At 37.4% G+C, this 17,943-nt stretch overlaps 1 protein-coding gene across 2 annotated transcripts in view; it reads right to left on the reverse strand.

Annotated features, from left to right (window-relative positions):
• Nucleotides 1-10,799: 10,799 nt before the first annotated feature.
• Nucleotides 10,800-17,943, reverse strand: part of LOC121326003 (heat shock 70 kDa protein 12A-like) — a 57,515-nt gene continuing 50,371 nt past the window's right edge. For both annotated transcript variants that reach the window (XM_041269132.1, XM_041269131.1), the window contains 2 exons: nt 14,474-14,577; nt 10,800-12,969 (listed from right to left, as the gene is read on the reverse strand). In XM_041269132.1, the coding sequence (XP_041125066.1) occupies nt 12,332-12,969; nt 14,474-14,577 (742 nt within the window). In that variant the 3' untranslated portion in view covers nt 10,800-12,331. The remainder of the gene's footprint in view (nt 12,970-14,473; nt 14,578-17,943) is intronic.

Raw genomic sequence — 17,943 nt, forward strand, 5'->3', positions numbered from 1 at the left:
CCTGACTGAGAAACTTTCAACTCATTTTAACCATTCATTTATGTATTTATTATTAATTGGATACTATATAAATTAGAGCAGTCCAACCATTTTAACAAACAGATGTACCGACCACCACACATCACTAAAGTAAAATAAACAGAAGCTTACACTATGACAGCAGTTTTGTGCTCATTACAGATGTTGTTAGATTTAGAGGGTATTTGCTATTACAGAAGACTACAGATTGTCCTTGCAGTCGTTTCAAAACCATTTCAAAACCTTGAATGAGATACTTCAAAAGACCCATACTGTGAAGCTCAATGACTTGAGTCATACAGTATATGGCTTTAAAGCCATCCAATTGACAGCTTGGATTTGCATCATTATATTTAAAGAGTAAGTAGCTTCAAATAGTCATTTTTTTCTTTTTTGATGCATTCAGATGCTCTTTGGTTCTAGTTGACTGCCACAGGTATACTGTATGGAACCTAGAAATTAGTTTATTTTTACTAGCAAAGCCCTGCTGTGCACCAGATGATGCTGGCACTTACATATATCAAGACACTTTGGCTAATCTAGCCTACATCACATATTGTCAATGCAGGAAAGTAGAATGGAGACGCATTAAACTTGTTAAAGCACATTTTTTGAGCAACTGCAATAAAACCACTCAGAATGATGGCAGCCATCCATGGTTAGGAAACAGTAAAAAAAAAAAAGACATTTTATTAAAATACATATGGACTGATTCACGTTCCAGTGGTAAAACTGGAGTTAAGACTGGAGGAGTGTTATTATCCATTGTATCATTAATAATTCATTTGAGAATAGGAAAGTAAATGTTACAAATCGGTGTAGAATAAAGTATATAAAATCAATAAAAACAGAAAAAAAGGTTAATAAGCAAAACAAGTAGAAATATTTCTCATACTGGCAATTACCTTTCAAAGAAAATTCCCGCCGGTCACAGTAATTGTTTATAGCCTGCGTCACCTCTTGGTCAGAAAGAATTGGCTTCAGCTTGGATGAGGATGCAATTTGAAGGCGGAGTTCCAAATTCTTCAGAATCACCTTTTTATTGGTTTCACAAAAAACATGCATACATTCTGCAGCATCATTTCCATAAGTGGACCCACACCTGTAAGTCCGCTGAGGAATAAAGCCTACAAGAAAACTGAGAGGAGGTTAAAAAACATGCATGCATAAATCCAAAACAAATCCTAAATTCTAATGCAAAAAAAGTCAGGTAGACAGACTTTTGAGCTAGTGCTTCCCTCAATATCCTTGAGTAAAACTGCATGTGACAGTATTATTTTCCCTGCAGGGGATACAATCTCTGAGTAGAGAAGAGATCTCTAGAAACCAAAAGAGCAGACAGTATCAGTAAGTATTAATAGGAAATAGGGTGGAGATTTTTAAAAAAAAAAAAAAAAAAAAAACATGAACAGAGAAAGAAATGATTTGACACCAGAACTGTGGCCAAGCCTAAAATAAATAATACTAACTATATTAATAATACTACTAATACTGTACCTGTGTATCCAGGTTTTAGAGTATTGGCTCTATACTGCCCCATATATTTTGGGTTCTGTTTCAAGAGCTGTAGGACTTCCATTTGTAATACCGGCAGACGAGGCTGTGACTGAGGAGAAGAACACAGTAAAAAAAAAAAAAAGGTTACATTATCTGACTACTCTCAGTTAACTACCAAACTTAGCATAGAGTAGGATCAGAGGTTATATAAAAATTAACCAATTTTACAAAGGTTTACAAATCCTGGTCCTGGGGGACCCCTGTGTCAGCTGGTTTTCATTCCAACTGAGTTCTCAGTTACTTAATTGAACCCTCAATTGAACTATTCATTAGCTTAATTAGACCATTTAAATTGTTTTCAGCTTTTAAACAGTTGGAGATTTCAAGTTAACGATACAATTATATAAGTAACTTGAAATCTGAAACTTTTTAGAAGCTGAAAACAATTAAACAGGTGTAGTTAAGCACATTCCTAGATCAATTAAGGGTTTGATTAAGTAACTGAGAACTCAATTGGAATGAAAACCAAACACAGGAGTCCCTGATACCAGGACTGGGAAAACCTGTTCTAGCCTATCACCTGAGTGTGTCTCTATTCATTTTCCAATGGTCCTGCTTTCTGTGCTGTGCTGTGCTTGTAGTAGTGACTAGGGTTAACTTTGCCAACTCCTTGTAGGATTTTAAAACTTTGATCAAGGTAACCAATTCTCCAGATGTATGCAGAAATCTTAACTGTCCAGTCAGCATATTATTGAGAGTATGTTCTTATCAATAATATACTGATGATAAATAATATTAATTCCAAGTTTCATGAAAATTGGATAAGTGGATCTTCTGATATATTCAAGAATATGATGATGATTGAAATGATGATTCAACAGAATAAAAACAGTGCAAATATTAAACTTTCACCTGCATCCTAGTGCTGAACGGATACATTGTTTTCTATAGACGAAACATGTGCAATGGATGGAAACTGTATAGTTGATCAATCAAGTGACTGTGAAATCAACTCAGTACTTGATCTTTCAGCACCTGCTGTATGAACAGATCTACTGAATTGCTGCTGTTGTGAATAGCAACTACTGGTAAGAAAACAAGCTGGGGTCCATTTTCTTAGAAGGGCGTGGGGTGGAGTCATCTGTAATCTGAAGAGACCTTAGTGGTTTTAAAAGTTAATTTTTAACCACTTTTGTCTACCGCTCTGCACCCATTGTGTGAAATACTAACGACTGCATGGATAAGGGCCACCTTCCAGCATCTTGTTGAGTCTATGACTCGTCAGTTAAAAACTGTGAGCAAACCAAAACTGTCTTTAAACTGCTATTAAACACAGGTCATATTAAAGTTGCCAGTGTATATTCACTTAATTCTGTTAAAAGAGATCATAGGTAGCTAACTGTTTTTTGGGGTGAGTTTTCAAAACAATATTGACTTTACCCAATAATAGTTACTAAAGCTTTTAAATGATACATTTTATATAATGTGTGTGTTATCATTTAAAAGCTTTAATAAACAATGTTGTATTACTATAGATATACTCATTTAATTTAAATATGTCCTCATTTTTAGGAATGAAGCTTAACTTCTAACTTTTCCCATTTCCAAACAGTTTTGCAATGCCTATAGTATGTTAAACAACACCAACCAGTTACCATGCCAATGTATTGCTGGTATAATTCCACTTCGTATTTCAAGTGCTTGACTTCAAGATGAGGTTCAGAACTAAAGTGGCATTTGAAAGCATACTTAGAAATATGCCATTCAGTCTTAATTCCAATTAAAACCCCTAATTAAAGACACATACTGCACCGAGATCATTGAATTAGGAAATTAAATTGTATTACCTTTTTTCAGTCAATACTAAACAAACGTTGTCAACTATTCTGGTGATATCAGAGCGCGCGTCATCTCTTTATAATACACACGGACACATGGTTCTAACTTGGAACCAACTTCACAAATAAACCATTGTTAATTAATACCGTACGCATTTAGTGGTCTTTTTGTTTGTTTGTTGCTACATTACGTCACAGGCATGGTTTTGCCCTACTTCAGGAAACCTTGCCAGATAACCCTTATTAAGTTTTAACACGTATTTTACACCTTATTTGCAATGCTCTTTGTTATCTGTTTCAGTAACGCACAGATGCACTAATAATACACTTACCTGGCACAGTCTACCAGTTGCAGTTTCATCAGTAGTATCTCCGTAGTGATATTTCTAGCGAGGGCAATAACCTGTGTAACTTAATAAAGACGGTATGTACGTATATATTTTTGTATCAATTTCAAAACCAGTCATACCTAATTACATTGTATGTCTACGTATCTAATACATGTCATGGATACTACAAATTATATATTTTGTTTTTGTTTTACAATTGGAACTTTTCATCAACTATTTATTTACATGAAGTAAAACAGACTCAAAATATTTTTTTTTTTTTACATAGATACGTAAACAAATAAACACACGTTTCTTACATTAGGAAATCCAGGTTCGTGTGTGAAATTTGAAGATTATTTGTTAATTTATTTATCCACCACACCACAAGTTATTTGAGGCTTTATATTAATTACATGCACTGCCTGTGCAAATGTGTTTATTCGGAACAACACTGACTTACACCGGGACCTGCCTGCAGCGATCAAATTAACGATGGCGTCTTCTGTCTGCTGCCTGTATATTATTAAGGGTTTGCATATTTGTAAATTAGCAAATTCTAGCCCCTTTAATTCCCTTACAACACGAAGTTGTAACGGTCCAGGTTAGCTTGCAATGCAATATATAAATAAAATGTGTGTGTGGAAGAGCCATTTATGAGGGAAAGATCTGCTTTGTATATTTACCCTTTCCATTAGGGTATATCGATGTTTTTTTTTTTGTTTGTTTGTTTGTTTTTTTAAATCTTTTTCATCTAATTGGTACTTGATCAATAACCTCTGATGTTGGATAGGGAACAAAAAATTATGAAGGGGACCCTTCTGAATCAATTGGTCAGTACCCAACCAGATGAAAATCTGGAAGTTTAAAAATACTTCTGTCTGCATCTTACTTTATGCAGGGAAGAGTCAATTTATGTAACCAATTGCTTCAATTCATAGTAAAATTTTGCCACAGTTGTGCTGGCTGAATAGTGTGTATACCAAGTCCCATGACAATTTAAAGAGGGGATTTCTGAAGAGAAAAAAGAATTTGTATAACCTATATGGAGGTGTAACACATTAATCTACATTAGCAGCATGATGAATCATGCTGCATAACAAATGTACAGGGAGGGTTTTTAAAGTTTTTAGTGTTTGTTGTTCTCTAAAATTCCTACACTTTGTCTTAACTAACAGGGATTTAACACTGGACACAGCTTCCTACTGGCATGATATTACATAGCTAAGCAAGCAGAAGCTCTCATGGTGCCCATTGGCATCCTGTCTGACTATTACCTTGCAAGAGAACTAAACACACAACCAGAGCACCAAAAAAAAAAAAAAAAAAAATCAAGGTACAGTATAGGAATGACTGAGCAAGGCAGAATGTTTCATTGGAATTGCATTTATTATTTTGTACATTTGGAAGACTCCAGGCAAGGACAGTGCAACAATGGCTGGCTATGTCTGTGAAGCAGTTACAGTTTCAGCTATTTGCAGCTTCAGATATGCAGTCCATTACACCATGTAACAATTTTTTTTTTTTTTTTTGTTCCTGGGCAGTAAGTGTTATTTCCTTTATTTTCCGTTATTGCTTATGCCTCAGAAGTATAGAAAATGGTTAGTATTCCCCACAAACTTTGCTTTTGTGACCAGGACAGTGATATTTCAAAATATCACTATTTCCAATGGGAAAACGGGCAAATGTGTGTCTTCGTTCACATAAAGTCAGAAAAAACAACATATGAATCCAAATTAACATGTATTTATACTAAAGTAATACAAAAATGACTACAAAAGATTTAGAAGTGAGTAGTTTTTTGAGATTTACGATTATACTGTAAATCCTTTAACACCAGTTTACATGGGTCATCTAACTGTTGGAATATTTTTTTTAGTTTTTACAAGTCTGATGTGAGTTTTTTTTTTTTTTTTTTTTACTGTCTCCTTATAGGTTTATGATGTTTGCCGTTATATTGAGTGGTGCTAATAACACATGCTCCTATACTGTGCTCTTGATTTTTTGATACACCTGGGTAAGGTGCTATGACTATGAGATCAGGTGCAGCTCTACTGTTCCCTTTGCCTGCCACAAACAAATGTAATCTAGACTGCATCAGCAAAAGGGTTTGTATAGAAGAGCCAGTGCCATCTAGTGACCTGCCACTTTGCAAACAACTTGCCTTTAGTTTTGCTGTCAATGCCCTGCTGTGCATTAAATTGAGCTGGTGCTGAGTAGTATACTAATGGCTTAAAAGTACACCCACGCCAATTGACACAAAGGATGGCTGTCAATCTACATATTAATGAAGCTTTTTATTTATGTCCTGGTTTAATTTCTGATCAATAAGCTTTGAAACCCAATGAGCACTGCAAGGGAGTGCAACCTGAAGACCATCAAATAAAAACATCAAGTCAAAGACAAATACTTCTGTCTGCATCTTACTTTATGCAGGGAAGAGTCAATTTATGTAACCAATTGCTTCAATTCATAGTAAAATTTTGCCACAGTTGTCCTGGCTGAATAGTGTGTATACCAAGTCCCATGACAATTTAAAGAGGGGATTTCTGAAGAGAAAAAAGAATTTGTAAGAATTTGTATAACCTATATGGAGGTGTAACACATTAATCTACATTAATACCATCATTACTGTATCAAGACTGGTAACATTTATGAGGCATGGGGGACAAACCGACAAAGACATTACAGAAATGTGAGTTAATATATTCAGGATTATTTATAAACAACATACATGGAAAAACCCCCAAAACATTATGATCGAACGTCGCTTTTTGTTAAGTTTTGGGTTTATGGCAAACAGGAATACATACAATACAAAGCAACCTGACTCTTGTAATGCACTCTCAATGCCAAGGCATCCTAGGTCACAATTCAAATAAACTGCTAGCAGTAACCCATTCCAACTATGAAAACACACACTCGGACAAATCAGTCTAAGATTCAATAGTGGGCTTTGTGTTCATGTTGGCAAAGTGCTTGTAGGGCAACAGCGCCTTCCATTTCTACAAGTTCAGATAAGTCTTGTCCCGAACATACAAAGACAATCTTTTCATGGTCCATGCATTTTGTAACTTCTAGACTGGACAGCTAGTACACAGTGCTACAGCCAGAGGACTGAAACACCTCTACACCAGCATGTGCTCATTTCCCTAGCCTTGACATCCATTTACTGGCTTCCAGTGAAATCTAGAATTTCCTATAAAGTATAACGACATGATGTTCACAAGGCGTATCTACCTGTTCCTAATGTTCTCAATCTCTTTGCTCCTTGAATCTGGTTCTGCTGAGTGAGTCTAGTACCAGGACATGTATGCAGTGTGATAAGGCTTTTAGTTACAATGTTCCTTCCTAAAGTTTCACAAACTCCAATTGACACTAATCCTGGACTACCTAATGTTACCTTAGGTAAGGTAGTGCAAGATCATTGATAACCACGGTCTATGAAACCAGTCCTTTTAATTCTGTAACTACCCTTTAAATGAAATGGATACAATGGATATTTGTAATGTGCTCCGCAACGACGTCGGTCATGAAAGGCGCTATAAAAGTGAAATGTTGTTGTGTAGTTGTGATGGTGAACCTGCTTTGTAAACCCCCTGCCCCCCCCCCCCCACACACACACACACACACAAATCAGGAAACAAAAATGATGATCTACAGGCTAGAAGACATCTTCCTGGGTTTTTCTGTTAGAATATATTGATGTAATTGCTGCAGTTGGTTCGCCTATTGATTGGTGTCCCCCTACTGGGTCTTCAGCACAGTCACCTGTAGCCAGGTTTAAGTAATTCCATTTTCAATATCATTGACTCAATTGTTGGTAGAATTAATAGTACATTAGAAGCATTATACAGGGTCAACTCTTGTTAATCAAAAATAACTAGGAGAACAAGTATCACCCAGTTACCTTTTCTAATATTTAGCTATTATGATGTTGTATACTGTCATGTAACTCAGACAACACACAAGTTAGATGTCCTGTTTAAACTTTTTCTAAGTTGTGAATTTCTAGCATAGCATTGTGTAGTGTACAACCAACTTAACTGTCTGAATAAGGCTGGAAGAATAAAACTTCACTAGTTGTTCATTTTTTTTTTTTTTTTTTTAAGTGATCCCTGATCAGGCACCATAATAACTGATCCTTTATTGTACTCTAGTTGAAGTCTACAGTCTGCTACGTACAAGGTCTCCTGCTTCCAAGGGTTTTAAACACAGCTCTGCAAAGATTGGAACAATGTGATGCCAAGTGCAATGCATCAGCCAGTCTGCTTTTAGAGTGAAGCTTACAGAATCGCTTTGCCAAGGGTGTAACTGTTTTGTTTAAATGGTGTGCTGTCGCAAGTAACGCTGAATCAGCTAGGCTGGTCAGTAAAACATTGAATCCTTTTGTATGGAGAATCTCAGTAGCTAAGGCTCATGGTTCATCAACTGATTCAGATTCAGTTGTATTGAGTTTGCCCACTGATGATGTGAGGCAGAACAGTAATTGGATACCAGAAAATATGAATAACAGTGAGTTTTGGCCCCCTACTGTATTCTGGATGAATGGCATCCCTTCTAAAGTGTCTCTATGTGAGCAGAAAGAAATGCATAGTAATAATGTGTACAGATCCAGAACTATTGTACATGGTGCAGAAGTAACCCTGACACATAAATTAAAACATAATCCTCTTGTTAATTGTGCATGCAATATGTGCCAAAGCAAGTCATCAGTGACTGGGCCCAGACTATGTCCGGAATGCAGTCATTTGGCTAAACACTGTAGAATCTTGTTTGAATGCAATGATTCTGTAGGAGTTTCTTTCTCTCATTTAAATGTAAACCCCAAAAGATATTAAGAGGATTGAATGCGTGAGTTGTGAAAAGGTCACTTAGTGAAATGGGCACATCTGAGAAAATTCGAATGTGAGGAAGGTGTCCCTGCTAAGCGTGTACAAGTGTCTTGTAGGTATAAAGTCAAGGCCATGGCGACTCACACCTGTGATGCAAGACGATGGATTCGAGAGCCTATTGTCGTGTTCGCTGAGTCTGCCCGAGTTGAACCTGAGACCGAAGTGGAGTCTTGCTGGGAGTGAGCTGAAATCCTGGACATGGATTGGAGAATTTAAAATGGAATGTATTAATGCAATAATATGTGTTATAATCTTTTGTAGTGTTTGTATAATCTTTAGTTTGGAAAATTATGTAAATGTGTAATCAAATGTAATGTTTAATGCTGCTCTAATCAATAATTGTGAAAATCATGCGTTCTTTAGGTATAAAATGATACAGTAAGAAACTGGTATAAAATGATGCAGTAAGAAACTGGTATAATTTGATACATAGCCAGCTTCTGGGCAGTGGCCGGTCTCTGAGCAGTTTCTGATCAAGATGGGCTTGATTCCCAGAATTAAAAGACAGATTTCTATAGCACTTTTTTACTGTTTAAAGTAGGATGAAGTAGGATTTTGTATGTAAAACTGAGTGCACAGCTAGCAAACTGGTTTTAGCTGGTTTTTGTGCAGCTAAAAAAAAAAAAATTGGAGGTCGTCCGCAGTTCAGCTGAGTTCGTGCTGTCAGGAAACTCATAGGACTATATTAAGACTATAATGTCATAGGACATTATAGTCTTACACTTAAATAAAAAACAAATAGATTATCCATGAAGAGAAACTCTATATTGGAATAACATAAGATGGAAGCTCCCTATAATATCTGTTAAGCACACGCCTGTAAAGAGAGAAGGAAAACTAATTTGAAGAATAGAATGGCATGAGGGAATATATACTTAGACATTAATACATATAATCAATATAATCATAACTAATAGTGTTGTATATATTTTAAACAACACTCATATATTCAAAATAATATTATTCTCTTTGTCTGCACATATAGAATAAGGGAACAGCAAGGGTCCTGTGGGGACAATAAGAGTCCAGTGAACTATGTTTCACCTAACTTTTTAGATAGAGGAGGGGCCGAGAGATGAGCTGGTGAGACCATGATTGGATGTGTGGACCAGGTGTCATATCTTGAAAAGTTGCTGACATAAGGCTCTACATTTTTAGGCTGTTGTGTGCCAAAGAGATAAGAAGGACTTGATAAAGATTCTCCATGTATTCCTATGGAGACAAATTCTATAAAACCTCACACCTTTCGCAAAGGGGCACCACAATCAAGACCTTTGCTTGACAGGGTGAAGTGGTCCATCACTTGCAGATCTCCACCAGACTGATTCCTCTGATCACACTACTTTTCCTTATAATAGGAGGTAAGCATATTACTAACATTGTTATATCTTACATGTATTCGTTGTATTGCTATAAGGTTTTGAAACTATGTTTTGGTTTTAAGAGAGTGTTATATTGAATGAAACTGAAATATAGAAGTGGGTGCTTGTAGACTGCGTGTACTGGAATTTGGTGGTCTGATCAACCTACCTTTTCAATATTAAAAGCATTTTAATAAAGCGAAAGACCATTGCTCTGATTCGTAAAACTTAAAATGAATGAGTCTTGAGTGTCTTTCTTTCTGATTAAATAGAGGTTATATGGACATACATACAGCTCGTCCAGTGCTCAAACATAAAAACCACTAGGAGTTTATAACATCTCTGTCCTCCTAACATTTCCCCTGAGTTAAGAGTGTGTGCAGAGTAAACAGAAAATAAATAAGACCGAATAAAAAGAGTAGTGAAAATCTGCGAAACGCAGCAGACGTGACAGTGCACCGACTTTAACATCTGCAGATATTAGGAAATTATATTGCGAATGGTATTTGTTGTACTGCAACCAAGGGAACTGCTGTCCTCTAGTACCCCCACTGAGAACAGGATGATTTGTCAAGAAGTTTATTTCCTAGTGAGTGAAATGTACAAAGCAGTGAATAGCCAAAATAAGACAGTCAAGGAGCTTACAACAAACAACCTGCGAGGTGGAGAAGGGGATGATGGGACAAATGACAAAAGGGGAAGGGCCATATTTTCAAAGCATTTCCTATATTGTTTAACTATCGCCTATGTTTGGAGAAGGAGAAAAAAATAAATCATGTTAGGGTTACAAAAAGAAAAACAAAACCCCACTGAGAATGCTTAAAATAACTTGAAATATATAACTTAGTTGTGTGGTTCCAGTTTTGTAAAAGTAACAGTTGTTTTACATTTTTTCAAAAGAGAAGAGTTAAAGACTGGAGTAAAAGCTTTTAAAATATGGGCAAAAGTGTCAGCAGGTAAGAATACAGACCATTTGTTGTTCTCAGATTGCTTGCTAGAAGGGTTCCTTCAAAAACAGTAACATACTTGGTGCATTTTTTCTGATAACATACATAATTTCATTTAGATGCCAATGCATGTTTTAGTTTTAAGCTAAGCTGGGCAGCTCACATACACAGACACAGATACAATACAAATCAATCATGGCTTCAAAACACTGCTGACATAACATACTCCTATAAAATAAGGCCTTTCAGTTTTAACAGGGCACAGCAATTTATTAAAATGGCTTGCAGTCGGATTCTAACGACTTTTAAATCACACATAACACTTTTTCACTTTTTGACACACAGGCTGGGGAGAATAAAACAGAAAGCTATCCACATTAGCCAGCATATTCTCAAATCTGCAAGCTGCTAAAATAAAATAAAAATCTGTACAATATTTTAAATATTGTATATACATTCAAATAAAAATATGTATTTTATTATATATCAATGCCAGTGTTCTTTGGTATATTGAACTCTGGAATATAACATAAAATGTAATAATTAGCTATTTAAGTAGTGGCTATTTTCCACAAGCATAAAAAGAAAAAAGGCAGCAAGCATATTGCTATGGCTATTGAAATTGAGGCAGGTCCAGCTAGCAGCATTCTCTAGTTAGCTTTTGGTTTTCCTAGTTGCTTTTGAAACAGTTCACATTCAAGGATTTCAAAGGTTAGTTTCAGAGCAATGTGCATATCATTGACAACCAAGCTTTTTATAGAGGGTGGAGATGAAATACAGTAATGGAAAGATACAGATTTCATACTATTTCCAGTTCCATTGGCTTAAGAAGCTCATTTTTCAAGGTGTTATACTCATTTGCAATGTATGATTTTCAGCAGTGTGTTGGTGTCGTAAGTAGGCATGTGATGGAAATAGTGATTTATCAGCAACAATTTGGCAATAATTTCAAACTTTGATAAATTGAGACTATCTATACTACCAGTTAATTTTTTCCTTAAACCAGAATGCTTTATATAGAACAGTTCTACAGTTAATTTTGAAATGTGGAATATTAGTACTTTATAACATCCCACTTCTAAGGGGTAGGAAGCTTGGACCCCTAAACTATAACTATCTCTCTCTCTCTCTCTCTCTCTCTCATATATATATATCTCTTTGGAGAACGTAAACAAGCAGGGCAGTCAAGTTTCTTTCACAGACAGCTGAACACCAATAAAGACACTCTATTTAAGTGTAAAACAAGACTGTAGTTACCTGCGTCTTAAAATCAGTCCGAAACCAACTGAGCTGCAATAGTAGGTGTTACCATTTTGAATTGCTGACAAATCACATAGCTTTGAGGCACCCTTATTTGTTTAATTACTGCTCTAAGACTCCTTGGTATTCTCCAGGTGTTTCAGGTTCTTCATTGTGTTACTTGTTTGCAGTTACATAAATACAGGACTAATAATTTAGGAAATCAATGCCGGCCTTGACACATCTCATGGTGGCGATATCAAGTGCCACAGCTTTAATCTCAGTGTCCCCGAACTGCAGGAGGGTCTGGATCTCCCTCCGGGCTGGAACAGAGGAAGGCTCCGTCCCTGTAAGGTCCAGACGCAGAGTGCCACACTTCTTAACCCCAGGGTCTGTGATGAAAGCGACGTCATCTATCTCCGAGCAGTAGATGTTGATCACAATGACCAGCTGGGATGGTTTGGCCGGGGTGTAGCTGCGCTTGACCGTTTCCCCGAGGGCCACCGACTGGTCGGTCGAGATGAACTTGTCGAAGACGTCGGTGCACCAGCGAGTGCCGTCTTTCAGAAGCATTTTCTCTGGCGGGTGCTTCCCCTCCACGTACCTGTTGAGGACCCCCACGCCGTAGGTGAGGGGGGAGCGGCGCACCTTGATCACTGAGGGGTCCAGGCCGAACAACACGGCTCCTTTCAGGATGGTCAGCCCAACGTCATGGGGAATGATGATGCGACAGCGGCCTCCCAGCATGGTCTGAATGGCTTGCTGAAGTAAAGGAGACTCGGAAAAACCTCCGACCAGAAAGAGGAACTTGATGTCGCTCACTTCGGGCTTCTCAAACAGATCACCTGGGTACACAGGAAGGAAGTGGCTGATTATTAGGAAATTGCTCATTGGGTGCATTCTCTCTCAAAAACAGTTGACATTTTTCATGAAATACAAACTTCACCATATTAATAAGAGTTGATATCTGATAAAATTGCAAGTCTTGTTTGCTGGTGTGTGTTGCACCAGTAAAACGTCTTGCTATACTGCCTTTCACCAGCAGATGGAGGAAATGTAATATTCCTAGTTGTAGTTTTAGACCATCAGCAGTAGTTATTCAGTAGTTCTGAAAATAAACTTAGACCTATGTATCATCAAGAATGAACCTGCCACCTGACGTCCATCTGACATCCTCACTGACAGGATGACACCCAGGTATGGTGCTATCAATAGGAGAAACACCTGGTTGGTTAATGATCAGTAAAGGGTGTTGCGGGACAGTTTTACTCTCGTGGGGTGCGTTCAAAAGCCACAGCGCTACAGAACATTCCATAACGTTTTCTATTCAATGCCATGTTACAAAAATACGCTCTGTAACGTTAGGTAACGTTGTCAGGAGTTGACTCTGTGGGTGTGTCAAAATGGCGAAGGTGAACTACCAGTGTGCAATGTGTGGTCACATTTGTCCAAAACATCTGTGTTAAGTACATTATTGTCTATGCTTGTAGTCATTGTTAATGTGTAAATCTTGCTTGCTTTAAAAAAGTTTTGTTTTTCGTACATTTCCACACGTACAAGAAGTAAACAGTCTTATGTTTTGTAATGGTTGTACATATTTATAAATGTTATTGTAAAGAAATAAACTTATGGTCACATACTGTAGTGTTTTTATTACGTTACTAAAGACAGGAATGTTAATAGTTTTGCTACCCCTGGACAGTTGTAACATTTTTTTTTTAAGGGGGGGAGAGTGACAGCAACTAAATTATTATGATTATAAATATTACAATTACTATTAGTTTTATTAATATTAAACATGATATAGGCTACGAATGCTCACTCCATCCAAAAGTGAGCTTTAAATGCAGCCTGGTGCAGTAGGCTCTATCACAACACTCAATGTAATTTTCTACCCTCACTGGACTATTTCACCGCTGTCACAGCCGCTAATGCTGCAATATTAGTTGCTGAGTATACTGTCATGCAGGTATGATGCTGTCTATCTTCCAGAAACTCCTGCAAAACTAACCCCATTGCAAATTTGTCTGCCATTTTTTAAAACGTTTGCTAACATACCATTCAACAAGACTTAACTTCTGCCTCGTAGCGCCACAAAAAAGAGCTCTGCTTATTGAACGCAGCCCAGGTTAGAAGAAGGAGGAAGTGCAACACCATCTGAAAGCAAGGCCTGTAAACAGGTATCTTCTTACCCTAATGTAGTACCAGATAATCAAGTTTACCATAACATGTGTTTCTGTCAAAACTGCACATGTAATTGAACGGAAGTGCACAACAGGTACGATTCATGGAATTATTTCTTATAACCCATTAAGCCACCCACAGAAGTAAGTGAACTCCAGTACTTACTGAGGTGCTGGATAATGTGGTCTATTGTGGATTTAAAGAGAGCGTTCATTGCATCCGGATTCATCCGAAGCATTCCCTGGGAAGACCATTTCACAAAATCTACACTGTTAACACACAAGCAAACAAAAAGAAATTACTTAAACACTTAAGAATGAAAAGAGCTGTCAGTTTGAATACATGTTAAATGGTGTCATTTTCCCAGAGCATCAAAGAGTAAATGTTTTTTCAAAATGTGAGGTATGTCAAATTCATACTTTTCCTACTTTGTTAGCTAAACTGTTTAACGAAGACAGCATAAGACTCATTAGCATTTTTTAAATGAATGAAACGACGCTTTCAAATTAGACTTTACATGTAGCATCTACACAAACTACTCCACATTGATAAAGTTAAAAAATGCATATGGAATATAAATACGTAAGAGTTACGGAGAAAAACAGATTAATCTCGGTTGCATAAGTATTCAACCCCTTTGCTACTGCAGCCCTAAATCAGCTCAGGTGCAAATTATTTGTTTGAAAGCTCACAAAATTAGAGAAATGGTTTCAGCCTGTGTGTATTCAAAATGGTTTAACTTGTAGAGAATTTCCCTCAGGTATATAAATACTTTCAAGGTGCAACTCACAGTGATCCAGGGTACAAGAAAATTTCAAAGGCGCTAATTATCCCTCTCAACACAGTGAAGTCCATCATTAAGAAGTGGAAGATGCATCATACCACCCAGACACTACCCAGAACAGGTTGCCCTCCCAAATTTAGCAGCCGGGCAAGCAGGAAACTGGTTCGAGATGTCACTCTGAAGCAAACAATGACCTTGAGAGATCTGCAAACTTCTGTGTCTAGATGGGATCCAGTGTTCACACCAACAATAAGCCAGTCCCTACACAAAGCTGGCCTGCATGGACGGGTGGCAAGAAAGAAGCCATTACTCAAAAAGCCTAATCTAAAACATGTATGGAGTTGCGAAAAAGCATGTAGATGATATTGCAAATTCTAAGCGTCACGTCTGGGACAAAGCCAACACTGCACATCACCCTGTCAACATCATCCCAACTGTCAAGCATGGTGGCAGCAGCATCATGTTACAGGGATGCTTCTCTGCATCAGTGACTGGGAAGCTTGCCAGGATATAGGGGAGAACGGACAATGACCCGAAGCACAAAGCCAAAGCCACACTGGAGTGGTTGAACAAGTAGAGAATTAATTCTTGAGTGGCCCAGTCAAAGTCCTTGAATCCAATCAAAAATTTGAAGACTTGAAGATTGCATTCCACTGGCAATCCCCAACAAACTTATCAGAACTGGAGCAATTTTCCTGTGAAGAATGGACAAAAAAGTTACCATCCTACTGTGCAAAGCTAGTAGTGACCTATCCAAAAAGACTCATAGCAGTAATTGTTGCAAATGGTGCTTCTACCAAGTACTGACCTAAGGGGCTGAATACTTATGCAACCAGTAAATTTCATTTTGTACATTTTCTTTGTAAGTTTTGCTGACATTTAACCTCCTCCTCATATAAATGTTCAGTTTACCCACTACAGCTTTGAATAAAAAAAACTTTGTTTGAAAAACTGTGTACACTTTATTTGTAATACAACAAAATTACTGGTAGGGGGGGAGTACTTCTGCAAACCACTGTATGCATATGCATATGCTGTATGCATATGATATATATATATATATTATATATATATATATATATATATATATATATATATATATATATATATATATATATATATATACACACACACACACACACACAGAGTCCTACACCGCTTTGAACTTTTTTACTTTTTTCACATTTTGTTGTGTCAGTGCGTCAGAGTTTCATGCATTTTTTCCACTTATCTAGACATCATACTCCACACTATTAAGGGGAAAAAAGTTTTTACTGAGAAAAAAAAAAAATTTTAAAAATACAAAACTGAAAGACTGGATAAGTATCCACCCCCCTGAGTTAATACTTGTTGGAAGCAACTTTGGCAGCAATTACAGCCGCGAGTCTGTTGGGATACTTATCCATCAACTTTGCACACCTAGATTTGGCAATATTTGACTATTCTTCTTTACAAAACTGTTCCAGCTCTGTCAAGTTCCTTAGGGAGCGTTGATGAACAGTAATCTTCAAGTCATGCCACAAAGTTTTGATTGGATTTAGGTCGGGGCTCTGACTGGGCCACTCAAGGACATTTACCCTTTTGTTCCTTAGCCACTCCAGTGTAGCTCTGGCTGTGTGCTTTGGGTAGTTGTCATGCTGAATGGTGAACTTCCGTCCCAATTTCAGCATTCTTGCAGAAGGCAGCCGGTTTTCCTCAAGGACTTCTCTGTACTTTGCTCCATTTATTTTCCCTTCTATCCTGACAAGTGCCCCAGTCCCTGCCAATGAAAACCACCCACATAACATGATGCTGCCACCACCATGCTTTACAGTAGGGATGGTGTTCTTTGGGTTATGCGCTGTGTAACATAACGCTCTGCATTTAGGCTAAAAAGTTCCATTTTAGTTTAGTCAGACCACAAAACTTTTTGCCACATGACTATATAGTATAGTGTTTTTTTGCATACTTCAAAACAGGATTCAAGGTGGGCTTTCTTGAGTAATGGCTTCCTTCTTGCCACCCTACCATACAGGCCAGATTTGTGGAGTGCTTGGGATATTGTTGTCTTACATGCACGCTTTGACCAGTCTTGGCCATAAAAGCCTGTAGCTCTTGCAAAGTTGCCTCTTGTTAGCCTCTCTGACCAGTCTTCTCCTTGCTCGGTCATCCAGTTTGGAGGGATGGCCGAATCTAGGTAGGGTCTTGGTGGTGCCATACACCTTCCACTTCTTAATAAATGTCTTGACCGTGGTCCTAGGGATATTCAATGCCTTTGATATTTTTTTATACCCATCCTCTGATCTGTGCCTTTCAACAACTTTGTCCCAGAGTTCTTTTGAAAGCGCCTTGGTGCTCGTGGTTGAGTCTTTGCTTTGAAATGCACTACCCCGCAGAGGGAACTTACAGGAACTGCTGAATTTATCCTGAAATCATGTGAATCACTATAGTTTAACACAGGTGGAGGCCACTTAACTTGGTGTGTAATTTTGAAGGCAACTGGTTACTCCTGAGCTAATTTAGGATTTCTATTACAAGGGGGATGGACACTTATCCAATCAAGATATTTCAGTTTTTATTTTCAATTAATTTTCTACATTTTATTGCATTTTAATTCCAGGCTATAAGGCAACAAAAGGTGTACATTTTGAAAGGGGGTGTAGACTTTCTACAGGCACTGTGTGTGTGCGTGTGTATATTTATATATATATATATATATATATATATATAAATTGTGACATGCATTTTTTTTTTTTTTAAATCAAATATTGACTACTTATGATTTTGAATTTCTGTGCCAATGATGGGTTTTCCGGTTTTGAACCCCCTCTCCACACAAGCTGTCCTGGGAATGTCTGGTTCATACTGGTCT

The sequence above is a fragment of the Polyodon spathula genome, chromosome 13 (genome assembly GCF_017654505.1).
Source record: "Polyodon spathula isolate WHYD16114869_AA chromosome 13, ASM1765450v1, whole genome shotgun sequence".
Taxonomy (NCBI): Eukaryota; Metazoa; Chordata; class Actinopteri; order Acipenseriformes; family Polyodontidae; genus Polyodon; species Polyodon spathula.